The sequence below is a fragment of the Pagrus major genome, chromosome 12, assembly GCF_040436345.1.
Source record: "Pagrus major chromosome 12, Pma_NU_1.0".
NCBI classification, from domain to species: Eukaryota; Metazoa; Chordata; class Actinopteri; order Spariformes; family Sparidae; genus Pagrus; species Pagrus major.
The window spans coordinates 14,988,534-15,014,368 of NC_133226.1; the positions used below are offsets into that span (position 1 = coordinate 14,988,534).

General features: G+C 40.7%; 3 protein-coding genes across 3 annotated transcripts; 1 reads left to right on the plus strand and 2 right to left on the minus strand.

Moving 5' to 3' along the window:
* Positions 1-540: 540 nt before the first annotated feature.
* LOC141005875 (protein phosphatase PTC7 homolog) lies at positions 541-9,556 on the minus strand. Its single transcript, XM_073477926.1, has 6 exons — positions 9,036-9,556; positions 6,699-6,878; positions 5,528-5,726; positions 4,400-4,523; positions 4,158-4,287; positions 541-3,825 (listed from the first exon to the last, which is right to left on the minus strand). Exons 1-6 carry the CDS (start codon positions 9,235-9,237, stop codon positions 3,767-3,769), a joined length of 894 nt encoding a protein of 297 aa, XP_073334027.1. The 5' UTR covers positions 9,238-9,556; the 3' UTR covers positions 541-3,766.
* Positions 9,557-9,732: 176 nt separating this feature from the next.
* LOC141006303 (uncharacterized) lies at positions 9,733-14,830 on the plus strand. The gene is made up of 3 exons (XM_073478459.1): positions 9,733-9,753; positions 10,087-10,288; positions 10,849-14,830. Exon 3 carries the CDS (start codon positions 10,853-10,855, stop codon positions 12,293-12,295), a length of 1,443 nt encoding a protein of 480 aa, XP_073334560.1. The 5' UTR covers positions 9,733-9,753; positions 10,087-10,288; positions 10,849-10,852; the 3' UTR covers positions 12,296-14,830.
* Positions 14,831-19,025: 4,195 nt separating this feature from the next.
* LOC141006070 (calsenilin-like) lies at positions 19,026-24,925 on the minus strand. The gene is made up of 8 exons (XM_073478175.1): positions 24,823-24,925; positions 22,741-22,865; positions 20,593-20,662; positions 20,184-20,254; positions 19,953-20,060; positions 19,311-19,415; positions 19,155-19,217; positions 19,026-19,073 (listed from the first exon to the last, which is right to left on the minus strand). The coding sequence occupies exons 1-8, from the start codon at positions 24,923-24,925 to the stop codon at positions 19,026-19,028; spliced, it is 693 nt and encodes a 230-aa protein (XP_073334276.1).
* Between the last annotated feature and the right edge of the window lie 910 nt (positions 24,926-25,835).

Sequence of the window (25,835 nt, forward strand, 5' to 3'; positions counted from 1 at the left end):
AGTAAAAGTAAATAATAAATAATAAATATATATGTGATAAATAAATGTAATAGAGTAAGAAGTACAATATTTTCCTTCTGAAACACAGTATAGTGGAGTAGAAGTATGAAATAGCAGAAATACAGTAAATTTCAAAATTGTACTTGGGTAAATGCACTTTGCTGCCTAACACTACTTATTCTTATGGATTTCTTACATGCTGGTGTGTATGTAGACATATATGCAAATATCTGGCATGTTTGTATACATAAACAGTTTGTCAGTGTTGTTGATCTTTAAACATGCTCTTCACACTTTATCAATAATACAGGTGTTTTTTTTTATAAATGTAGCTGCTGTCTTAACTTATTTAACCCGCTTCGATATTTGCAGCAGTCGAGGATCATAGCAAATAAAGTAGTCAGAAACATTTGGTAAATGTGTCAGTACAGGAAGTTTATCATCTCATATTGAGGATGTTCAAATTTTCTCAATCACAATTTGTGTCTTCCGTTTCTGAAAATGAAACATGTAATGGCATCAGGAAAAATCTTAGGCAAATTTAGTATAAATACTAGATTCTTTATTTAAATATTGTACATATTTTAAAACATATTTACATAAATTAGACCTGCATTGTTACACTGTAGACATAGGTGTATCTTTCATACGCACAAACATCGCTTGCTGAAAAGAGGACAATCGTACCATACAGACTGCAGAAGCACCTTTGAGAACGGCTTTACAGGAGAGACAGACGGGCACACTTCATTTACGTCAAACACCGGGCGACATGACCAAGACGAGACAAGCTTGCAATGACAAGAAAGGCCTCTTGATTACAGGTCTAGCTATTTGTTAAGGCTGAAACTGTGCTCACCCTCATACTTAAAGTTCACAGCACCATTACCTATCTCACCACCCCATCCCTCTGCATCTTTTTGTGAAATATCTTTGAAGTAAATACAAGTTCAGAACCTTTATACAACATATTAAACCAACCATTCTAACAACTGTGTGAAAATAACTTTGTAAAGTGGCTGAGACAGAAACCATGCAAAGAAGAACAGTGCGAACAGTAAGACAGATAGCATTCGAATAATTGTCTCCATTATGTGTATGAGGAATACACACCATTAAATCTACAGCAGGGCTTGCAGAGCAGTGCCCCGATCATGTGTTTATATATGGCTTTCCTTCTTTGGTTTCATAAACCTGTCTTATACTTTGTTGCAACCAGTCGCATACAACTTAAACCAAGAATATGTTCTGAGAAAAACAACTGTAGGCATAGAAAAGACATTTTAATGTCCCTCTGAACATTTCTACCCACCCTTCCCGGCCATCACACAAGATTCAGAGCACAAGGAATTTACAGTATTGCTGTCTGATGTTTGTAACAACAAAGCTTAATTACATACACAAAGAAAATGTATCTTTGGTGCACCTGCTCTTAAACTGTAAAGACATTGTCCAAACCACTTGGGTGAACTGTTAGATAAAAAGGGACAAACTATCAGGAGCAGAACAGTATTATCAATGTCTTTGATTAATGTCGTTTGTTGCAGCACACACATTTACACACGCACTCGTTACAATCATGGTGACTGTGTTCATATAAATCAAGTCATATACAGACATCTTAATTAAAAATGAGAAGCAGCAAACAAAAGTAAAAGGGAGAGGGAACGGAAAAATAAAAAACATTTCTCACACGCACCCCCACACACACCTGATTCTTGTTAAGATAGCTGGATCTCTTGTCATCCATCACACATATTTCATTTCAGCAGACACTTCAAACTCTTACTTTGAAAACTAAACAACGTTAAAAAAATACATCTTTTTCTTTTGAATTCATGCCTGACCTATCATTGCAACTGTAAGCATTCCCAGATGCTAGCTTTAGCTTTGTGAGATAACAAAATAACATTAAATATACCACACACACTTCTCAAGCGCGCACACACGCGCACACGCGCACACACACACACACACACACACACTTAACATCCTTTCCTACCACACAACAGCTGTACCGATTAATCTCAGCACATATCTTCTTGTTCATTTCAGCAAATGTGGAAGTGTGGGATTGATAAAGCTCACTTCAAGATTAATGCTGCATTCACACGCATTTAGGCGGATGGTAAACGGCAGACAGACAACACCTTATGGACGGCATATGAAAAAAATTTCCCAGTGTCGATATTACATTTAATTTTAATTTGCAATATTTTTTAAAAATGTCGAACAGCTGTTACGTCATCTTCTGGCTTATATGTTGAAAAGAAAATGCACGCAGAACTGTCGTGGCAGCAGTGCCAACACGTATCGATATTTGGGAGGTTACTAAATCTTAATTGGCCCGATGTAGCGGCATGTATGGAGCGCTTTAACATACAGGCATGGGGGACTTGGTTTCTGAGCCAAGGGATTCGAATAAGGCTACATGTCATTTTGCCATAAGCAGGTGTCAACTAAACAGTGCAACACCACAAATTTACGGTCTCACCTCAGAGTCCATCACCCATCGCAGTCCAAGCGACGATAATATCGTCTACGCGATATTTGGGCGGGAATACCGTGATATCAAATTTGGGATATTTGATATCGAGACTAATTGTGTTGTATTGTTTAGAAAGAATAGAATAAAATGTATTGAAGAAAATTATTCTATTATTTTATGTGATTATTCTAGTAATCTAGTTTCTCCTTGTCCAGATCACACGTGCTTTCCCCTTGTGTGAGGACGAAAAGTTATAACAATTCCCTGTCAGCCTCACCTTATTTTACCATCCTGCACTCATCCACTAAAATGATATCCGGTTTGCTGTCTACGGTCTGCCTGAATACATCTGAATGCAGCCTAACATCTACACAGGAAAAATATATTTATGAATGCATGTGTACATCTAGTAACAGAATTTGCTTTAACGACCAAAGCAAACACAATTGAAAGGCCAGAACGTAGCCCTGAAAACACAAAAATATTTACAACTCATCAGGATGTGCGCCCCCAGCCTAGTTACGAAACCTGATCAACCTTCACATGTAAGCTCTAACTCTAAGTGTTGTTACGTTTTCCCTTTACAGGTTTCTTTGATCTGAGCCTATACTAGTAAGCTCCTCCATCGTTCACATTCCCATACCCAAGACACTAAAACCCTTGAATCTCACTTTAAAACAACACCCATCCACTCCCAACATCAGCTTCCTCAGTCCCTCTATATGCTTCAAACACATTTACAACATGGAACAGATTAACAACTGGGACAACAGACAGCTGGATTCAATAGTCAACTCCAGAACTACGCTCTAATGAATCCAAAACCATGGCTTACTCCTCTTCTAATATTACTTTTTTATATATGAGGACTACCAGGTTTTAAGGCCCTCAGTCAACGCAAACTGTCCTGCACTGCCTCCTTGTCACATCCACTCAAAAGTGTTGATGCCACGCAATGACACATTAGAGACTGAAAGGCATCCCCCTCAGCCCGTCGTACTCATCTCCTCCTGCATCATGATCAACATGAAAATGTCCTAGCTGCCTGCTTCCCCCTCGACCGCTCAAGCACCAAAACAAAACAAGAGGAAGAAAACAAAAACATGTACATGGGACGTCAGCCCCGCAGGGAGGAGTGTGCGTCGTGTTGGTGGGCCTCCCCTGTCAGCCCACAGGATGCAGTGCATTTTTTGGGAGGGCTGCAGGTGGAAGACTCAGGCAGACGGGAAGGAAGGACCAGCCCCAGAGAAGCACACACACACACTGTTGCGCACACTTCTAGTCTGTATATTCAGCCACAATGGACAGCAGCACCGTGATATCGTCTGGCTTCCCTCCTGCAGGACAAGAAAAAAAGTATGAGGAACCGTGCAAACACTTCCAACCAGATTTTACCCCCACAAGGTTGCAAGGATATTTGTCACTCACTGACACTTCATGCTGGGAGCATAACGACATTTCCCTTTTTATTTAGCTTTGGCTGGGACGGGGGGAGGGGGGCAAGCTAAAGGTGTGAACACAGCCAAAGATGGCCCTCAACTTGCTCAAGGCTTTTCAAGAGTCCATGGTTTTATTATTTTCTGTGAACAGGATGTTTCCGGCTGTCAGCGACAGACAAATTGGTGTTTTTAAATGGGAAAAGACAGCATCTGAAGCACTGTATATTTACCTCGTACATTCAGGCCATTGTCACAGGCAAACTGTGCAAAAGGAGACATGTAGTTGGGGTCGTAGGCAAGGTCGTGAGCTTGCTTTGCAATGCTCTGTGCAGTCTGCAGAATGCTATCATAGTTGGTAGTCTGAAATGAGTAAAAATAAAAATCATTAAGAGGGTGAGAAACAGTTATTCTGCACATATTTTCATTAAAATAACTAGATACAGCATTTGTGAAAGCATAACTAAGCTGTCACCTTGAGTTTTTTAAGCTCCTGAAGAATCATGTAGTCTGGCATGTTGTCAAAGAGGCCGTCGCTTGCCGTCAGGATGATGTCACCGAGCTGCACGTCGAAGGAGGAGCTGTCCGCTGCTTCAGGACTAGAGGACACAGGAGCGGCGCGGCAAGATCAGTCACAAGTGAAACAGGAGCATGCGGCGCCTTACCCGCTTTAAACAGTTTCCAATATGGAATTAAGCAGGTCAGAAGACACTCTGCCAAATCTCGAAGGTGAGGCTGGACGCGGCGTGGGTGTTTAATCTGAAAGCTGACTGTCAGCCTGCCCTGTGTGTCCTTGCCAGACACAGAGAGGTCCTGTTGCTTGCTGGCATCACAGCCAAGACTCAGGTTATTTTCTGGAAGCCTTTCGTGCTTCATCTTGAGGATTTTTATTTCAAGGTGACACACCACAGAGCCACAAATGTACCTTAAAAAGGAATGCTTACTGCTGAATAGCTAAATCTTAAAATTTTCCTCACCTGAAGAAGCGGATTAAACCAGTTGGGAAAAAAAAACACCTCAGGGCTGCTCCAAATGGATTACAAAAGGTTTATCCCTTGTTAATGAGGCTGCCATTGTCAGAATCAAATTGTGACACTTCTCTGACAAGCCTATGCATATGGCTGTATTGTGTGAAATATTTTGTAATCTAAATGATTCTGGAAATTTCCAAACATTTTTTTCTTAATAAGCATGTGCATGTTTTTTAGATTGTAATGATAATAAAGATGATGGTGTGTTCACCTTTAAAATGGTTGAACTGTAAACGAAAAACAACAAACTATAAACAGGATACAAGAGGATTTTCCATGCGGGCGATATAAGAAATAATTGTGTATTTGTGAAGTCAAAGTAGGTCTTGTTTATCCTGCAAACACTGTTTAAAAGTTCTTACTGCAACTGGGTTTGCTGCCCACATGAGATGATACAAGATGCTTTAAGAGATCCAGTTTGACTCACTTGTCTGAACACTTGTATGGAAGCAAAAATCAAAGTGGACATATCCCTTTTTTAAGAATTTGTTTTGCACCATAAAATGCAGAGCAACAAAGGACAATTTCACTTTGACCTCTCTCTTATTCACTTGTGTCAAAGAACTACCGACCTGTCACTGAGCACCACCCCTTCAGCTCCCGGAGGAGCGATGGACAGCTGGAAGGGCGTGTTAAAATAGTGCTGTTGTTCGTCTGAGCGATGAACCACCTCTCCCCCCCGAACCACCAGGAAGCCCGAGTCACCAAGGTTACACGTGTGTAGTCGGTGACTCCGTCGATCCAGAACCACAATACAGGCTGTGCTGCTCCCTATAAAAACAGAAGAGTGCAAACAACAAAAATGTTATGGACATATAGACAGAGAGGTGAAATTTGAGAAGAGATCTTCCAGTTTGGACAGGTAAGAACAAAAGAGGCTTCCCTTTCAAGACAGGTACAATGCTGAATGAATTTCATGCTTCCATATTGGGTTGGTGGGATTTATGATACAATTTGCAAGTGGTCTCACACCAAAAAAAGAAGGAAAACAAACCCAGGGGTCATGGACTGCTTGTCCTAGTGACTACAGCTTTGTGTGCCAGCAGTCTAAGCAACCTTGAGCAGCGAAGGTCAAACTCAGACCTGGTCACAGCTTCCCAAAATAAAAGTAGGCCATTTGACAAACAGCGTGACAGGGGGAGGTGGCTAACATTGAGCGTCTGCGCTGGTTGTATGTCAGGGATACTGATTCTCAGAAGAAATGTGACCTTGGTCACATGTTTTGATGTGAGCACGCTTTTAAAAACTGTTCAGCCCTCCTGCAGTGTCAGTTACAGATGGATTCTTGACCTTTTGGAGCTCTGGTATGAGGCAAAATGCTCAGCCTGCACGTTTAGCCCCACAAGGTCACTGAGTTTAAACTATTATGTGTCGGCATAACGAGATACAGTCTGATTATGTTAGTTAGTTACCTCACACAGTGATTACATCACTCAGTCAACAACCCCCACACAAAATAAAATACTGGGTGAAGTTGAAATTCTGCATCTTATTTGCATATTTCATGCACCTTTTGCCAGGTTAAAAAAAAACATCTGACATGCAAATTAAATGAAAGTAAGTTGTAATAATGTTATAAACCTTGCTAAGCAAGGCCACTACCCATAGTCTGACTCATCCTGCAGCTATGTTATTTATTTAGAGAATGGTTGTTCACATGGGAAGCATGACTCACTCTACCTCTGACTGTGTGTGTACCACAATATATGATATCTGTGCGATGTTGTCCCCATGTGTACTCACCTAGCAAGGGAACTTTGTTCTGTAGAAGCTCATAATAGCCAGTGGTCAGGATCCCAACTGGATTACTGGGAGTGAAGCGTCCCTCCTTCACCAGTCGCTCACAGGTTCTCATTAAGGTGGCGGAGAACTGGGATGGGTCGACGCCATAGTCACGCCAACCACCTACACCATCTGCAACACCTGATGGAGAAAGGGGAAATAACATTTTTGTTAAAATGATGTTTGGTGTTCGCCCACCTGCAAATAAATGCTCACATTGTTTGTCGTACGAGGTGATGACACGTATCGAGGCACTGAAGAGCTCAAACTGTACGTTGATTAAGAGAACGAAAACAACAATAAAGACCAACGATTTGCAAATTAATCTTGAAAATAACTGGAAGATTTATCAACAATTAAAAATAACTTAATTGTACGAGGCCACACACACACAGACATTGATGTGAGGCACCAAACTCCAGACCCTTTGATCATGAGGTAATGCATTAAAGCTTTATTCACGTTGTGTTTACTCAAATTCATTCTCTGACTGTCCTGGAAGATATAGCAGCAGAAGACCAAGCAAGGCACCATTACCTTGAGTAAAATTGCGAATTTCTGGGTTTGAACATAGTTGGAAACATTTGGGATAACTTAAGTGCACAATTCAACAAAATGTTTAACAAAGGTGTAGTTGTTTTTAGATATTTCAATGCAGAAATTATACATATTATCTTTAATACTTTTACGTTTGTACTTCAGCACCTCATTCCATATTCCAGTATAAACAGTTAACAGTACTGTGATTTTAACCACTGTGTGAATTGTAAAGAAGACCACAAAATAACTATGTGAGAAGAATAAACTTTACCAAAATGTATTTACCAAGAAATGGTAAACCAAAACAATATGACATTCATGGTTTCACTTCAGGTGCCTGAGAAATGCTCACCACAAGGGGAAGTTTTTTGTTAGGAGGAAACAACCTGCATGATTAAATATTAAATCATCATGTTTCTGCCATCCATCGGAACATTTGCTCTCCAACTATTGGTTTGGTTTTCAGTTACATCAGCCCAGCTGGTTCCAAACCACATGCATCACAGCTGTTGTGGTGAACAACACCTTTTTAGATGAGTCAAATGCTAGAGAGAAATAAACTGGATCAATCTAGGTAGTGGATACATCAGCTTTGACCACAATGACTTTTAATGGATATCTGCTCAGTGGATAATAAAAAGAGCCATTTGGAAAGGCTGCAAGATTAAACAGTCCTCTGACTGAAATGCAGTTATGGATCATCCAACATCCGAAACACAAATACTTTGACTTAAAACAAATAATATAATATTTATCTTCAAAGCACACTAATAGTATTTCACTCTATTGTTTCAAGCCCATGTGCATCCCTCTGTTAGTGAGCAAATTGCTCCTGTAACTTACTGTTCATTTCGGTTATGCCCCATTTCAAAACAGAAAGAATAAAATGTGGTATGGTATATAAAACATTCATACCGACAACAAGCACTGTTATCATGCTTTATCCTCAGTTTTATTTTCCCCTTGTGCCTCCTGTGGAAGTTCCCACAAATGAAACCAAAATTACAGAACAGACATCATATTTCCACCATACATTTCATTTATTACAGACCATTGTTTGAGATTTGAATAAAAAACAAAAAAACAAGCCTTGTAGGAGTCGACCAAGCCATTTGGTCAGTAAAATACCCTATTTGCCTGTGTTAACACTCCTGTCAGCTGGGCGGTGAGGACAAAGCAATTGCACTCAGCTAAGCTAGCAGGCTAGCTTGACGCTATTAGCAACATGGCTGCCTCCATGCTCAACCATTCTGACCTTTGCAAGACATTGTAATATGAAGTATGAGGCGTTATAACAGGAGCTTTTTCAGGCACGGCCACCTTTAATGAAGCCTATCTACATCTCCTTGTTTTAATATGTAATATTTATTATGTTACCGACGTGTATTCTTCGGTTGGAGCTCATCTAGGTGAAAGGTCATTCGGTGTTTCACCTCAAAACTACCCGCTAGCGGCACATAATCGCAGGTCATGCACAGAATAATAACACTGCAGTTGCACTCTTTGCACTGATCTCTTGTAAACATTTACCCGGCTTTGAGTAGACTAAAGACAGAAATATCTATTGTGAGGGGAGAAAAGTTATGCATCTATCTGCTGCTGGAGGAGGGGGAGGGGGAGGAGGAGGGGGGCTGTTGTGTTGTCATCCGAGGGGTCGCTGCACGTGCAGGCTAGCTAACTGAAGGTCACCTGAGCACAGAGGCTGTCCACCGTCCACCTGCAAGACATTAACACTGATTTCTGTGCCTGAGAGCTTACCTAAAACGTCGGCGGTCCTGTGCCGCGCAATAAAGCAGGCGTCATCTCCGTAGCACATCCCTTTCTTAAGGATCCCCTTGCGAAAGTCTTTACCGAAGCCATAACTGGCGCTTATCAGGCTGTAGTCCCGACCGTCAGTCTGAGAGAGTCCGCCCAGGACAGCCCTGGCTACCAGTCTGCCATAAGACAGTACGGATAACATCCCCCAGCAAGGACCAACTCCGTCTTGTTTAGAGCACACACACACACGCTGGCTGCCCCCCTCTCTCTCTCTCTCCACCCGTCCCGGCCGCCTGTCTGTTAGGCTACTTCTTCGGATCAAACCCCGGCTGTCTGTCTTTATCCGTCCATTCGGTCCCGACCGGCCTGCTTCGTGAGAGTAACGTGGCCCCAGCAGCGGTTGCTAACTCGCATAAAAACGCCACCGTCCGTCCAGTTTATGTCTCAGGTGTGCATTTCACGGACGCAGTTCCTCCGCTGGGCTCTCTCCTCCCCGACATGTTTCCACTGTGTACCGGACTGAATGCTGCGAGTACATACGGGTATTCGACGAACGTTTACAATCTTGACGTCATGGCTCACCGGTGTCATCCAATGAGGGAGCAGCCCGCAGCCCCTTTACACGTGCAGTTCACAGAGCCGCCGACAGAGGGCTCGCGCTGCCTTGGAACTACGCAGGCTTCGGGGGTGCACTTGTTCTGAGTCACTGGATGTAATGGTTGGTCGTTGGGCGGAACCAGCACCATTTCACCTACTTACATTATGATACATTCATGTTAATGATAAAGTTATTTGATAATTCAACAAGGTCTCCAGAGCTACTAAAACTCACAGCTCAAATTATATCCGTCTCTTTGTACCAATTAAAGGTACCTGTCGTGTTGTGTGATGAGACATGAGTGTGATGATTTTTTGTGTGAAAATGTAGCTCAAGCTAGGTTAAGCAAGCTCTGTTTCGGTCCTTAAATGAGTGGCACTCGTACGTTACAGTCTTCTCAAAGCACAACACTTCTGTGAATGTAACATTTTTATTTTTATCGGTGTTTTCTAGCTTCTTCGAGATCATTTCACGGAGGTGTCCCCGCCTCACTGTGCTCGCTGAGCATCAAAACGACCGTCCCCCCCCCAACCGGGCGAAACCACCCTGAGCAGAGCCAGAGTGAGCCCATAACCGAGCAGAGAGGGATAGAGGACAACAACGCATTTATCACCGAATAACCGTCGAAGCAGACCGCTTAAAGCCCCATTTCACGGTGAGAAAAAATTCATTTATGCTTATTGAAGATGTAATGGTCTTTGTGATTGGGCTCGACGAGAAAGCAAAGACGCCCTTTATAATACAATTTAGCGTTAGTGGTTCGGCTTAGCTAAGCGACTGGGCATAATGATAATGATGCAATGGTCGTTTGTCGCTGTTTAAAAATAAAAACAACGTCTGCCACCGTCAATTCATAGTGGTAAAAATGGATTTTACTCATTCAATTAATTTTAGATTAACCACTTGATGAGATGATGATGATGGGAGTGCGCTTGAATATCCGCTTGATTATCTTGACATAATTAAAATGCTCCGCTTTAAAGGAAAGATATTTGCTGCTATATGGCTCACAGACGGATGCAATTGGGGAGCTATAAAAAAAAACCCTCCATTGTCGCTCATTATTAAATATAAATGGTAACACTATGCTTCTTTCAATGTCATCCCATGGAACACGCAGGGAAAAAAAGAGCAGGGAGTGTTTGTTTTTGCAATGTTTGTATTTGTAATTCTTCATTGTTTTTATGATGTTGACCATGAAACACTTCATTTCAGGGCCATGATGGGGAGGTTGTGCGAGGTAGCACTTGTGAGCCTCCTTCTTGTGTTTCTCCTGAACACTGAATCGACATGGGCTAAAAGAGGTGGCAGCAGCAGCGGCAGGAAAAGCACATCATCATCCTCCTCCAACAACAGGGGTGGGACACAATCAAAACCATCCAGTACCAATCGAAACCCCAATCCATATCCCTCTGGTGGAAGTTATCCTGGAGCTGGTAACTCTAATCCAGGAGGATATCCCAGACAAAACCCAGGAAGTTATCCAGGAGCTGGTAACTCTAATCCGGGAGGATACCCCAGACAAAACCCAGGAAGTTATCCAGGAGCTGGTAGTAACCCTAACCAGTATCCTGGTAGAGCCAATCCTGGAGGGTACCCAAATCAGAATCCAGCAGGAGGATATCCTAACCAAAACCCAGCAAGAGGGAACTACCCAAATCAGAATCCAGCTGCTGGAGGCTACCCCAACCAATATCCAGGCAGAGCTGGTACCAACCAAGGAGGATATCCCAACCAGTACCCAGCTGGAGGAGGTTATCCCAATCAGTATCCAGGTGCTGGGGGCTTCCCAGCTGCAGGTGGCTATCCTAACCAAAGGTCCCCGTACCAGTACCCAGCAGCAGGTGGTTACCCAGTCAGAGGTGGGAACACAGGACAGGGTTGGGGTCACGGTGGTGGGTACCAAGGGGGTCAACCCTATGGTGGTGGTGGTTACCCTGGTGGCTACCCCAACTGGAACCCAAATAATAAGATCCTCAGTCCTGGCTTTGGTGGAGGAGGCTACGGACATGGTGGTTATGGTGGTGGGATGGGAGGCTCTCCTTTCTCTCGTTCTGTGCAGAGTATGGGATATCAGCCCAAGTCTTCAGGTTTTGCCAAAAAAGCCATTGTGGCAGCTGGCGTCGGCGCTGTGGCTGGAATGGCCGTTGGATACGGTCTAGGCCGCTTCCCTCGACCACATTTCAACTTTCGCAACCCTGAAGAAGAGCAGTACTACAACAACTACATGTACCGCCGTTACGGCACCCAGTCCACAGATGAGAAAGACTTTGGCCGTGATTATGTCTACAAGCCTCCACCACGGGCAGAGACTTATGACAAGTTCATGTCTCGCTGTATGAATAGGACTGACCTTCTTAAAGATCAGGGCAGCAGCTCTACAACTCCTAACAATCAGGGTGGAGGTGATGAAGATGATGACACCGTCAGCATTGAGGAGATTGGATATCCGTCCCTAATTGAGCAATTGAAGGCCCGACGCTGTGTTGAGCTGTACATGGAGTATTCTGAGAGCTTTCTGGAAGAACGAAAACCCGAGCCACACTCTGGTAATAAGCAACAATACCAGCCTGGAAATCGCTGCAGCCCGCTGAGCGATGGGGTGATTCAGCTTTTCACCTCCCTCATTATGCTACTGTCCAGCATGCTTCTTTTGCAGTGAGAACACCCTAAAGGGATTTCTACTTCCCCCATTATATCTGCACGCCACATTCAGCTAATGTAGTTTACCTCCATTATCTCCACAGTACAAACCATAGCTGTATACTTGCAAGCTCTGTGGGTCGTATTTAGTCAGCCATTTATTATTTCCAGAGAAAACTTGCAAATGGTAACAAAATGATATAGTGTGTGTATAGTAACTAAAACAGTCATTTTTAAGAGGCAGCAGTCATGTAATATTTTGACAGATCAGTTTTGTGTTGTGCAAACTGCACATACTTTTTGTTTTAATTTTATCAAGAATTCATTTTGCACTTTTCTAATCCCACATTGTTGAGCACTGAATGCATAGAAAAGAGATTCAGGTTACTTACGTTCAGTTTTTTGTGACAATTTATTATGACAATAGGTCTTCTACTTTAGGTAAAATAGGAATGTGACATTAAGAGTTTTATATATGTACAAAATCATCCAATTAACATCATCACATCATTCATTCATCCTTTTCATTGACTGGAGGATCCAACAGACTGTCATTGGTTAAATATGCTTAATCAAAGGGAAATTTACTTTAATCGAATATATGAGCATTTAAAGGATAAGGATATAGGCTTAGTATGGCTCGTCCAGCGTAATCAAAGTCTCCAAGAGCCCCAAGATCTCAAATTGATTGATCTCCGCCCGACTTTCCATCAGCATAGTGATGAGTAGATAATGACTGAATTATCAGTTTTGGGTAAACTTATGCTTTAAGCCAAAGTTCCACTATTAAATCTGAATACACGTCAACATAAGTATACTGAGTTGAATCAAGTTAGACTGAAGACCGATTGTCATTGTGTTTCAGTAACAATCCCCAACTCCAAATGTGCTTTGACGTATTATCAGTAAGAAAGGAGATGTAAAAGTCTTCAGGCCACACTGGTTTTCTCAAAATGCTGATGGATCTGTGGTGATATTTGGCTCTGCGTTGTTGTGTAATGGCCCTGATGAGACCATTTGATGCTCACAAGATAATGCACATTATAGTACTAAAACTCTTAAACATCCCTCATGATCTACAAATTGGTGAAAATCAATTAACCACATAGGGACATGTTGAAGGGCCTGTGGTAAAACGATTGAATATCCCACAATTAATAACAGTTATAAGACAGTCTGGTACAGAATAGCCCCACTCCTTCTCAGGTACATGATACTAACACACATTATTTGTTGGCTGTAGAATTGTGGATTGCATGTAATAGCCCTTTACAGTAAGAGGCTGTAGGTGAATGTATGTCCTTTGATGTGCAGCAAATGGCGTCATTAGTGGTGTTGCTTCCTTGCCTGCAGCTGTAGAGAACAATAAAAGCATTTGTTGACAATAGCTCCTGATGCTTTTAGCCTGTGTTGTATTAGCATGGTGATAGCTAGGCTTTTGAACCAATACAATCCACAACAATTCAACACTTTAATCCAAAACTCCCAGCACTAATTCTGCTTTAATCCTGTGCCTCTACCTTACTCATCATCACACACAGACTCTTAATGTCACATCTATTATCAGAAGGACCAGATTAACACTGGAAGTTGAAGCAGACACTGGTGGAAATTAACTGGTAACTGAGAACTGCTGTCAAGGTTAGATTTGTTCCCAAATCTTGGTCAGATTTTCCAGGCCTGAGCTGGTCAGTACATCTCTGCGTCTTCCTCTCTCTAAGATGAGGTATTGGCGGGTCTGTAAATATCTCTGTTTGCTTTTTCTGAACTCTTGCCTCCCCTGGCTGTCATGCTGTGTGTCTCTGCAGGAATGAAAATTCTGCTCTCCTTTTCCTTCAAAGTCAGTTAAGTGGACTTTTAACTCCCACTAGGTTTGTGGGGTTGTGTATAGCGAAGTTTATCTGTACATCATTCCTTTGTGTACGTTATTCTTTTACTATTCCTGCTTGTTTTCTTTTATCTGAATGTTTTAATTCCTTCTTAAACTTTGCACTTTGTAACCGTGTTTTGAAAAACGCTTGATTACAATTGTAGGCTGTCAGTGAGGGATTTTCACTAAAGTAAATGTTCAATTTAAAGTAAAAGTATCACTGTTCATTTCATTTTTTCAGTGTACTTGTGTTCAGTGAAGTCTGTTGTCAGTACACATTAGACAATACTTAGTGTGTTATAACTTCTTTGTAACTTTGTTCTGATCCGGCCAGTCGCCCTTCAAATCCCTCTTTTTTCACACTCCTCCAAAGGCCTTTCCTGTTCCTTTTTGTTGATTCTGGCAAAATGTTTTCAATTGATTTTTAAATAAACATTTTCCATTTTCATACAGTTTCACATTTTCATACGATCTAGGCTGTAGAATATCTTTAAAGTGCACTTATGTCCCTTCAGGAGTAGATATTCTGTAACTGTGTCATTGAACTCATATTGGGAATGTAGACTGTGTAAATCTTCTGGTTTGGCCTGCAGTTGTAAACACTTTGAGTTACTCATCCAGTAATATGACTAATATGGTTTGTCATGGATGTTTATGTGTTAAATAAAACGAGTGATCCAATAACGGTTTCTCTGTCTGAATGATATAATATCACAAACACTGTCTATGACATACCCTTAATGAATTTAACTGATTAAATAATAACATCAAAGTACAGAATAAAGAGAGTGAAACAAAGATTAACTATTTCTGTTTCCTATTCAATATACAGTTAAACTCTCAGCCAAAGGTTGATGGCAAGCTTCTGTTATTTTGCCATTTGAATACAGTATATACAGCAGTTTCGGACAAATTCTATTGGAGGAAATTTTGGTACAACAATTTTGTGATCTGGAAAGTCATTTTAATTCTATTAATCGTTGGTGCTCTCAGCTCAAGTTCTTCATTAAATGGTTTTTGTTGGCCCTAAAGTTGTTGAGTATACAGATCAGTAAAAATACAGGTATCGGCCCGTACAATAACCACTATGTATAAGTTTTTATTGTAGAATCTATTCTCCTCTGAGGTTGATAAATTACCCTGAAGTCCCAGAAAAAATGACCAAGGACATGACCTCAGTGTTGTTATATGTAGTTGGTAATATTTCAATTTTAAAGAGAAATATTAAACAATAAAGGACACGGAGGATGATTTGTTCAAAGGAGCTTTTATTTCATTTCATTTGATGATCTTTTCCCCAGTGATCAGATATCAAATGTCTCTTATCCAGACTGCTATGAGGAAAGACACCACATGTCCCAGTGTGAGAAAGATGTTAGTCATTGGAGCAGGGGCAGCCGCATTAACAAAAGCTCTCCACCGAGACTGGTTGCGATACTCTTGACGTTCATTGTAGTAATGCCGTTGATCTTGCTCATGGGAGGATGTCTTATGGCTGTGGTGACCCCCAGATCCGTGCCTTTTCTTACCGAGGAACCCCAGGCCATACCCGGTGCCCGTGCCTCCCAGCATTCCGGCTGCTGCTGCTCCAGCCCACTTCAGGCCCTGTTTGGAGAGGCCTCGGTTCTTGGAGGGAGGCTCTTTGTCGCCATCACTTTTTCCTCGACCCTTAAATATGCCTCCACGCTTACTGTATGCAGCTGGGCACAGAGCTGCCATGAGCAACAGCCAAACCCACAGTGAGAGAAGCTTCTGCTGGCCATTCATTACTGCAGATCTGTACCCTGCAAAAACACACCTACATGTTTAAATAAGAGCAACAGGTGAAGACTGAGTTGAATAAATAACGCTGATGATATTAGAATGATTTTACGCTGTCTATTTATTTTGGTATGGTACATTTTAGAGACAAAGAGTCTGTAAAGTCTGTTGGCTGTTGTTCAAACAGGAATTAAAGCTTTTGATTTTGCTCACTGAACATCTGATGTCACATGCTCACCAGCACTAACACAACAGACATCCAGAATGATCCACATGCTCTGTCAACACTGGGATTAGCTGGGCATTATGTGTCTGATGCATATTTCTGCCTTTCAGAATGCATTTGTTTGCCCTGGCTCTGATAAGCAGCATATGTTCCCCCATATATTTCCATAGTTTGTTAGGGTTAGGAGATGATTAACAAAACTTAAACAGGTCAAACATGTTGATACTAGGGATGCACAATATTGGATTTTTGCTGATATCTGAAATGCTGATGTTTTTAAACTCAGTTTGGCTGATGCCGATATGTGCACACAATATGTGAACATGAAGTGGAATGAAAATGTTATAAATCCTACTTTTATTGGTGGATGCAGACATAAATTCCTTTTCAAAATGTACAAATTCACAGAAATCAGCAAAATCTTGATCTTATCAGCAACATTTTTAATTTTAAAGCTTTTATCAGTCATTATGAGACCAATATTATCATGCATCCCTAGTTGATACCATCTATTTTGCAATGAACAACATAAAAATGTAATGAATATTAGTTAGATGTTTTCTTTACCTTTCTGATTGGTCACACTGAGAGGTCGTGATCCTGGAGCAGCTGTCCTTTCTCAAGCCCTTTGAGTACAGCAGAGCAGCATTTTGGTACCTGCATCATTTCTACATCAACATCCACATAGCGAGCACAGCTCCTCCCCAAAACAAACCCTGCTCTGCTATTGGTTCAAGATCAATAATACAGTACAGGTTGAATGAGTTTAGCTGATGGTGGCATTTCACATACTGTTTTCTCTCATTATTCACTAACTGCAAATGCTAGGGCAGCTCCCATCTGTATGTTTGTCCTTACTTTTGTTCATTAAAAGCTTACATGTTGGTGCCAATATGATTCTAATGTTCAGCAGTGTTTAGGGAGATTACTGGTTTGTCTACTGAACTTTAAACTGGGACTTTTTAAAAAAAACTTGTTGAGGATTAAAGTTACAGTATGTAAGATTTTTGGTTGAAAACATTCAAAACGTTTGGTTTTCAACCAAAATTCTTATATATAGCTTTTTTAATCATTAATTAATTTTTTAATCTTTTTTAATTTTTTAATCTTTTTTAATATAGCTTTTTTAATAACATAGCAGGATAGCACTTGAGCTAAGGCGTTGAACCTTTGCATCCCAATAATGTTTTAATTTATTGTGATGAGACCGTCTCATCATGAAGAACACAATTTTGCTTATAAATGGATGTATTCATCACGCAGAGCAAAAATTGAGTTAACTGTATTGAGCTGGCTCTATGAATTTGACCCCTTCTGTATGAAATATAAAGATCAAGAGTCCAGAGGACGTAGAACAAGAAAGATGATTGTTCAGAAAAGACTGGTAAGGCTGGTCAAAATACAAAAATACAAATGATTGAGGAGAATTTCTTCGGGCCAAATCAAAGAACTATGAAGTTTCATGCTTTGTGTCATGGGTACAGAAGCTCCCCTTGTTCAGTATCACTTTTACAATGACTGAATTTTCCATGTAGCTGGATGCATGTAAGTTGCACAGAACTCAAACTTTTGGTCAGGAGAGGGGACAGAATACAGAAACTTAACCAAAGGGAAGCTTTTTGGATTCATCGACTGGATGCACTCGTTACGTTACTGTCGGGGTCATGTGACTGCACAGACATGACACGCAACTTACAGAGCAGCTTTATAAAAACAGACGTGTGGCGGATGTTGGCTTTTTTGTAATGATTTGTCTTTTCTTAATGATGTAGCCTCTTTAATAAAGGCTTTTCAATATTGCCTTCCTCGTTTAAGACATTTTGGAGGTGCCTGGATTGCCTCTGGTTTTTGCATAGAACTATGTTTCATTGCTCTTTTGCAGTTTTGCAGTTACATAACCCAAAATGTAATGTAACACATTTGATGTAATCCTTTGCTACATGTTAAAATTTGGTAAGTAGACATCCAATTACTATCACAGATCCCTGCGTCATGTTATGATCGCGTGACAACTGGTACAAGATACAAACAAGATAAAAGCTGCATGTGGAAAGAACTTCATAGTTCTTTGATTTTGCCTGGAGAAATGTTCCCATGTTTACAATTTTGACCAGTCTCTTCTGAACAACATCCCTCTTGTTCTATATCCTCTGGACTCACAGCATCACAGTCTTGGTATTTCATATAAAAAAGGGTGGAAAAGGCTACTGGCTGCTGTCATTAACTCTATTCTCATTCTGTATGATGAATACATCCACTTATAGCAAAAGTGTGTCCTTCATATTGATAAAGTCTTTATAATTATTAAAATAATATATTTTACTTCAGGCTTACTACTTTTGGTGAAGACATTATATAAAAAAGAAGCCATTCATTATAATTATGTGAAGGTAAATGTTTATTCCAGCAGGTTTTGGAACAACATGACTACATACATGACTGGGTATCACGTTACACAAAAATCTGATAACTTAGAAACATAATTATTCTCTTTACATTATGATACAGTAACAAAGTATTGTCATTTGTTTCAAAGTGGTCAATGATAAACCCTCTTGCCTGTGTTCAATGTGCTTTGCATCACATGCTGTTAAATGCTGGGCAAGCACTCATGCTCATCTGACAAAGATTTTTCTTCACATTTCCGTTATGTGCAAAATGAAAACTGTCATGCAAAGAAACGTTTCTTCTTCAAGTGATTTGGTGCATTTTTTCTGCATAGAACAGCTCGACAGGGAAAATAAAAGTGTTCGCCAGTTTGTATTAAAATGTGCCAAATGTGTTGCATGACCCAGTTTTTTCCTTTTCCAGGGATGACTGAAGTTGTTTCAGGCCCAGAAGCTTGCAGCTGGAAGCACTATGCAGCATTACTGCAGCGTCTGTCTACAGAAACTAGATGACGTTCTCAAAGAGCTGCATGGAAGCCATTATATTTTCATCCTGTTGAGAAAAGAAAACACAAGGCTGCATGAACTCTGACCCTCGCCATGTGGTAAAACTTGAGTTTGATGATGGCTTTACCTTTTGGCAGGTTTCTATGAATTCATCGATTGTCACCATTCCATCCCTGTTCCGATCCATTTTCTAGAAAATGTCAGAAATGTAAAAGATGCAATAATATATATTCAGATGCCAAGGATAAGTCTTTCTGCTTTAGCGGTTGCAGAGATAGCATACCTGGAAGAACCTCTCCACATGCTCGTAGGGGGAGTCATCTCGCACACTGGGAAAGGTATACCTGCCCATCATGTCATAAATGGAGGTCATTATTGCCATCATCTCCTGCAGGAAACCAGAAACACATACAGCACTGTAGCAGACTTTGGTAGGTTTTCTCAAAAATGAGAATTTGTTTGTTGAACAGCTCAGTGTCCAGGATATAATGTTAGCAGTTAATGGTTCTGCAAACCACAGATATGTTAATGTAGATAAGTTTTGTACGTGTCATACGTCTGTGCCATATTGACATTTGTACAAAACGTGTCATATCATGACCAAATTACATGTTTATTACCTCATTTTACAGCTGTGTTTGTTGCAACCAAAACCTTGTTTTTCATAGGAAGTTAGGCCATCTACAGCCGTATTTGTGGTGACAGAAACGGGTGTTTTTAGGGAGACCTCCAGAGATTTCCAACTGTTTGTGAAGACCAAAACAAAAATCTTGATAACCATGATGTTTTCTTAACCCTAGTAGTTTTTGAGCCTAAACCTAACCAGAGCATAAGCATAATGAAGCATAACGCTTTAAATTGTCTGTGGTTTTGCAGAAATAAACTGAGCTTACATTTTTTCATGCGATTTGGTTGCGTTATGTACCTCTTTAGTGATGTAGCCATCTTTGTTGATGTCATACAGGTTGAACGCCCATCGCAGTTTCTCTGGAACGGAGCCTCTGAGCAGCACCGACAATCCAATCACAAAGTCCTGGAACAGCAGGAGGAAATTTAATAATTAGCTTCCTTTAAAAACAAAAATCATTCTGGTTAAAACTAAACCCCAGCCACCCATGTTACATAACAACAAACATGCAGTCCCCAGTGAACTCACTTCAAACCGGATGGAGCCACTTCTGTCCATGTCGAATGCATTGAACAAGAAATGTGCGTACATGGTTGCATCTGGGAAAACACAGTGAAAATCCAGGGGCATTACCAGGATTTGGCTTTGTTTGATGACAATATCTATTTATACTAAGGGTCAAGGTTATGCCTACTTGTCTTACAACTTTAACACGTTTTTTCATGGTTTCTTTCACTCCACACAGACGAAATAAAATAAAGGTTTTGATGAGGATAAACTGCCTGAATTCTCATTCTTCAGACATTTTGAAATCAACTTGTCAAATTAAGCTTGCTGTTCCAAACGTCAGCGAGATTTACTGAGTCAGTGAAGGCAGCCTTGTATATTCTTGTATAATAACATGAGCATGAGCATATAATTGCATGAGTTCCTGTACCTCCTTGTGGGAAGAACTGTGCGTAAATGCTCTTAAAGGTTTCTTCATCCACGAGCCCACTGGGACACTCCTGTTGGAAGAAAAAACATGAACATCTTTTAAGTTATTGATTATATTATTATTATTATTGTTATTATTATTATTATTATTATTATTATTATTGTTATACATCTAATTCTTAAAGATGTCATCTTTTGCTGTTTGGGAGATAACCTTTATTTATTCAGGGAGGGTTCACTTTAGAGTGATGCTGTTTTTAGAAAAAGGACCCCCTCTTTTAAGCTGTAACTCGTCACATTTCCTGGTTAATAACAGATCTCTAGAGTTAGTGTTATTGACATTCATCAGTCATTGACAGTGTCATGCTGTGTTGGTACAGTCCCTGCATGCAGTGCAGGAATGTGGCCACTAGAGGATATCTAAAGCGTCAGTACAATAGGCTCTTACAGTAAGTGAAGCCTTCTGTGCTTTTTATTTATTTTATTCATTTTCTTACTAATCCTCATAATGCAGCGGCCTCAGATTACTACAGTAATGGAAGCCCTGATGGCACATGTGTACAAGCTAGGTTGAGGTAAAAATACAAGTGATGCAAAGACAATGACACAGTTCAGTAACAGCACAACAAGAACAGAGAGAAAAAGCAGGGCAGGGAAAATTTGATTTTGAAGACTAAAATCAATTAAAATGGCATGTTTTTCAACAAATGTCACTTAGCAGAGCAGTCTGCCACCAGTGGGCAGAGAGCAGTGGGAACATTTCTAATATCACAGGCCAAACAGATGAGTCCCATGTAAGAATTTCATCTTCCAGGCTTTAGGTGTTGCCAGCTCATTGTAAACATAAGTTTTCATTACATCAAAAAATCACTTAGAACTAAAACAAGCTGCTAAATACACCTTTTTCATCACAGACATTCTGACTTGTGATAGCAGGAAAGCGTAGGTCGATGTCATGACATTAGTGGTGAAGGTCTGTTTGATATTTAAAGACACCACATAAAGAGTTCATTACAGTTTTGCTTACACTGAACACTTGTCACCACAACTCATTATGGGTGTGATTAAGGCCTCAGAAACCTCATAAACCATTTGCAAGCCTTTTAAAGCCGGCTTTGTTTACATCAGCTTGCTCCTGGTCTTCTTCTCCTTCTCTTTAATGACTCTTTGCTACCATTAAAGGCACATTACAGTCACTATCTGTCGATATGCATGCACCTCTGCAGATGGCAAAAATATTTACCACGTCACTCCCATGCTCGTGCATATGCATACTTGTGCATGTTTTGGTAGAAAACAAGTTTCTATCTGCATCCGGATAACAAAAGTCAAATGGCAGCTATAGGACTATCCCCTGGCTCCACAGAAAAACTAGCTGCGTGCATGGTTGCATATTAGCGTGATTTCTTTTCCTTAAGAGGGTTCTGTTCAGTCCTGCTCTACTGTGCTGTGATTGGCTGGTACCACTGGGGTGTGATAGGCTAGTACTCATGCAATAGAACTATTTTTCCAGCTTTAAAGATGTGGAAAATAACCAACCATATGGCTAACATACAGTAAGTGACTAAAACTATGTGGACATTAATGCCCAATTTTGTGTTCTTCATTATTTTGTCTAGACCCCTTGGTATTGACTAAGGTCACTCATAAAGTGGCTTGGCCATATGTGAGCCAGTTGTAATGTGACAGGAAAAATGAGACCTTCCTCATCTCTTAGGTTCCTATACAAGCCTGTGGACTAATTGTTTAAGTTGTTTAATGCTGCTGGAATATGGATTTTTTGTGAAGGATGTGACTTTAAGCTCTGTCTCTAACATAAAGTAACGACCTGCTTCCAACACATGACAGAAGCTCCACAGAGCCCCTTTAATATTACAACATAAATTTAAATTTTGGGCCAACAATTTCTAACCTTTATGTTGAGACCCCCCAAGGGGTAACAACATAAATTTGAAAGTTGCTTTCAGTCTCAAATGTACCCTTAAACCACCATTAATATTATCAAAACTGCAACAAGTTGTTGTGCAGTCATGTCGAAGGATATGTGCAAAAAATGCAAGCTCATCTTTTCAAATCAAAACCCCTTGGCAATTTCTTCAGATGTTCAACCACTCCTGACTGTGCAGGGTTAGGGTTAGGGTTTTCATACATTTTTGAAGCCTCTGTAAAGCGACTGAAGCTCCTTCCTGGTGAACTGTGTCTGGGCTTGGAGCTGGTCGAGGCCCTCGGGTTGGTGACGCACCATGGAGAGTTCAAGGTCGCCGTCACAGCTGTCTGTCAGCGGGAAAAACAGAAAAAAAACAGGGGTGGGAAAGAAGGGGAGGAAGAAAGGAGGGAGGAAAGAGTGGTAAGACAAGAAAGAAAGAAAAAAGGAAGGGAAGGGAGGGCCGGACGTGAAAATACTAGAAAATCAAAATAGACGGGAGACGGAAAATCAAAACGACTGCACATAACTCAAAATGCTCACCATCTTTACACACACACACACACACACACACACACACACACACACACACACACACACACACACACACACACAAAAACAGAAATGGAGAGGTTTAAGAAGGAAAGGTGAGAAGAGGAAGGAAATGGGCGGGAGATAAAATGGGTTAAGAGTACAGTATTGAATCAAATGGTGACACAGGGAAAGATGGAGGGCATTATTTTGACAGAGAGGTAAATAAATATGAGCATAAGCAACTTGTAGCTTGGAGAAATAGCTTTGGGAAGAAATTAGCTTGATTAGAGGAAATAAGCAGATATACAGTACAGGATAACTAGCAGGTAAGTTAGAGCAGTTTGTTAAGGAAAAAAGACCTTGTGGACACTCGGCTGTGTCCAAAACAACTCCCTCTTCCCCCATCCCCTATGTAATGAATACACAATAGGTTCATTCTTTGCAAAAGAAGTTGTAGAAATGATAAGAGGAGCTCAGTTTTACATCCAAACTACCTCTTCTTGCTCCATTCAGGACATTTTTGACACCACTTTTAGTGCACTGACACTTAAATAGAACGGGGGTGAGTAAATAAAGATAGCAATTAGGGAGTTGTTATAGACACAGCCGTTAACTTGCCATAAAATCACAGCTGTCACTAATTAAAATGAATGAAATTTCCATTTAAATGTACCAGTGAGCCAGCATGCACAACATCACACCTCCGGTAGCTATAATGAATCTTATTAGTAACACCTGTGTTTGACAAGTCGACATGTCCACTGTGAAAAAGGGTTATTATTAAATCAGCCAAAAGGGACAAAACTGGCAAGTTCAGCTCAAGAAAAAAATTTAAGGGGAAGGAGTTTTTTGACATGGCTGAGGTGAAATTAAACTCAATAATAATGCGCAGAGGAACACCACCTGAGTTACTCACCGTCTTTACAAGAACAAAACACAAAGTGGGAAGTTGAAAAGAGGTGGAGGCGAGGTGATGGAGAAATGAGAGGGGAGGAAAAGTTGAAGAACCGTTAAAATATTTGACTTGTTTTCTGCAGGTTAGCAACATTTACCAACATACTGTAGTGGGCACACTATTAAAGGATGGATTCCCTTTTTGTTTTTTGGGCCTTTTCATCAGTTTATTTGATAGGAAAAGTGAAGGGGGACAGGAAACAGGAAAAGAGAGAGTGGGGAATCAAACCTTGAGGACACAGCGTCTGTACATGGGGCACAAGATCCAGATTCACGTTTTTGTATTCAATATCATTTATATTATTATTTATATTTCATATATTTCATTTATATTTTATATATAATTTTACATATTTATATATTATTATTTGGCTTTTTCATGGCTTTATTTGACTGTACAACTGAAGAGTGGCAGGAGAGGGGATGAAAGAGAGGGGGGTTGACACGCAGCAAATGGCCACAGGTCAGACTCAAACCCCGCGGCATACGCTCTACCACCTTTAAACATGTTAATATGTCAGTATGTACACTGAAAGAGTTTCTGTTCACTGCCGGTATGAACAGGAGGAACGATTACAGTGACCACAAACTCTTTCTATGTACCTGAGGGTTATTCTAAATCATTCGAAGAAGACTGATAATATTTTACAGCTGGCTTTTGGGACTGCTGTTCCTCATCATGTTTACAGTACTATCACAGTCAGAATAAATACAATAAAATTGGAGCAAGTTTGACAAGACCATTGTTCTAATGCTGCACAGAGCAAGATTTTAACATACAAACATCCCAATTTCACTTCTTCAAACTCGCTCTCTTACCTTCCAGTGACAAGGGCTCCCAAATCCCAAATTGTTTGAGCACGACAATAAACAGTCCAATGACAACAAGAATGGCAATTACTTCCATGCCGTCCATTTCCATTGTTGCCTTGCATTAGATATCGCCTGTGCAAAAGCCCTTTTAAAAAACTTAACGAATATGTTTGTAAAACTGATTCTGAACCTGATCAGCTCGTATCCAAAAACATTATCTGCTGCCAATCATCTCCGGCCACATCCTTTTTTATCAGTGTTTTTGTGCATGCATCAGCTATTACATTCGCTTAAAAGCAACCCCCAACTTAAACCACTGACCAGTGCGAAAAAAAAGCTAATAGGTGGACTGCTGTACATCCTCCTTTAAGTGAGCAAGTCCATCATTTGCTCGTCGCAAAGAAATATCTGATTCATAGAGCGTTAATCCCCCAAAAATATCCACTTGCAAACGTCCATATCTGTTACGTCTCGCCGGCGTTTTACGTCCTGGGTCGGTTCATTTTAGGATGTGTCCCACAACTCCATCAACTCTGGGGCTCCACCCCCCACTCACTCCATCTCCTCTCACTCTGTCCTGTGCTGCGTGTGGTGAGGCTGAGGGAGGGGTGTTTTTGCTGAAGGAATTTCTTTACTAATAGTCCCTGATTGACAGTCCACGCTGTCTTTATTTGCTCAGTCATTACAAGGATGTATAGCTGTAAAACCAAGCATTGATCCACATTCGCTGATGGCTGGGATATGAACAGCACTTAGAATAAAGGAGCCTGCCCTGCCCTGTGTGGCGCTGCTTGTGTCTACTAGGTCCATAACAAGGATTCACTCAAAGCTGAAAAACATTGTAGTTAAGAATAGTGAAGTTGAAGTGAATTGTCTGTGCTGCAAAGGCATCCTTCACACCTCAGAAATCAATTAAATTCTCCATGTGCTTCCAGAGTATTGGTGATCCAGAAGGTTACACAAGTCTTGTTGTTGCAATGACGTGAGTCTTTGTTTGTTTGATTGTGCTGTGATGAGAG

Bases quoted from the DNA above. Each gene is read 5' to 3' on its own strand.
- LOC141006303 (XM_073478459.1), top strand. From the start codon at position 10,853: ATGATGGGGAGGTTGTGCGAGGTAGCACTTGTGAGCCTCCTTCTTGTG.
- LOC141005875 (XM_073477926.1), bottom strand. From the start codon at position 9,237: ATGTTATCCGTACTGTCTTATGGCAGACTGGTAGCCAGGGCTGTCCTG. The intron at 6,879-9,035 runs GTAAGCTCTCAG...TTTCTCCATCAG, and splicing joins CAGGACCGCCGACGTTTTAG to GTGTTGCAGATGGTGTAGGT. The intron at 4,524-5,527 runs GTCGGTAGTTCT...TGTGTCCTCTAG, and splicing joins GGGGTGGTGCTCAGTGACAG to TCCTGAAGCAGCGGACAGCT.
- LOC141006070 (XM_073478175.1), bottom strand. From the start codon at position 24,925: ATGGAAATGGACGGCATGGAAGTAATTGCCATTCTTGTTGTCATTGGA. The intron at 20,663-22,740 runs GTATGAAAACCC...TTCTTCCAACAG, and splicing joins TTTACAGAGGCTTCAAAAAT to GAGTGTCCCAGTGGGCTCGT. The intron at 19,416-19,952 runs GTACATAACGCA...GGTTTCCTGCAG, and splicing joins ATGGCTACATCACTAAAGAG to GAGATGATGGCAATAATGAC.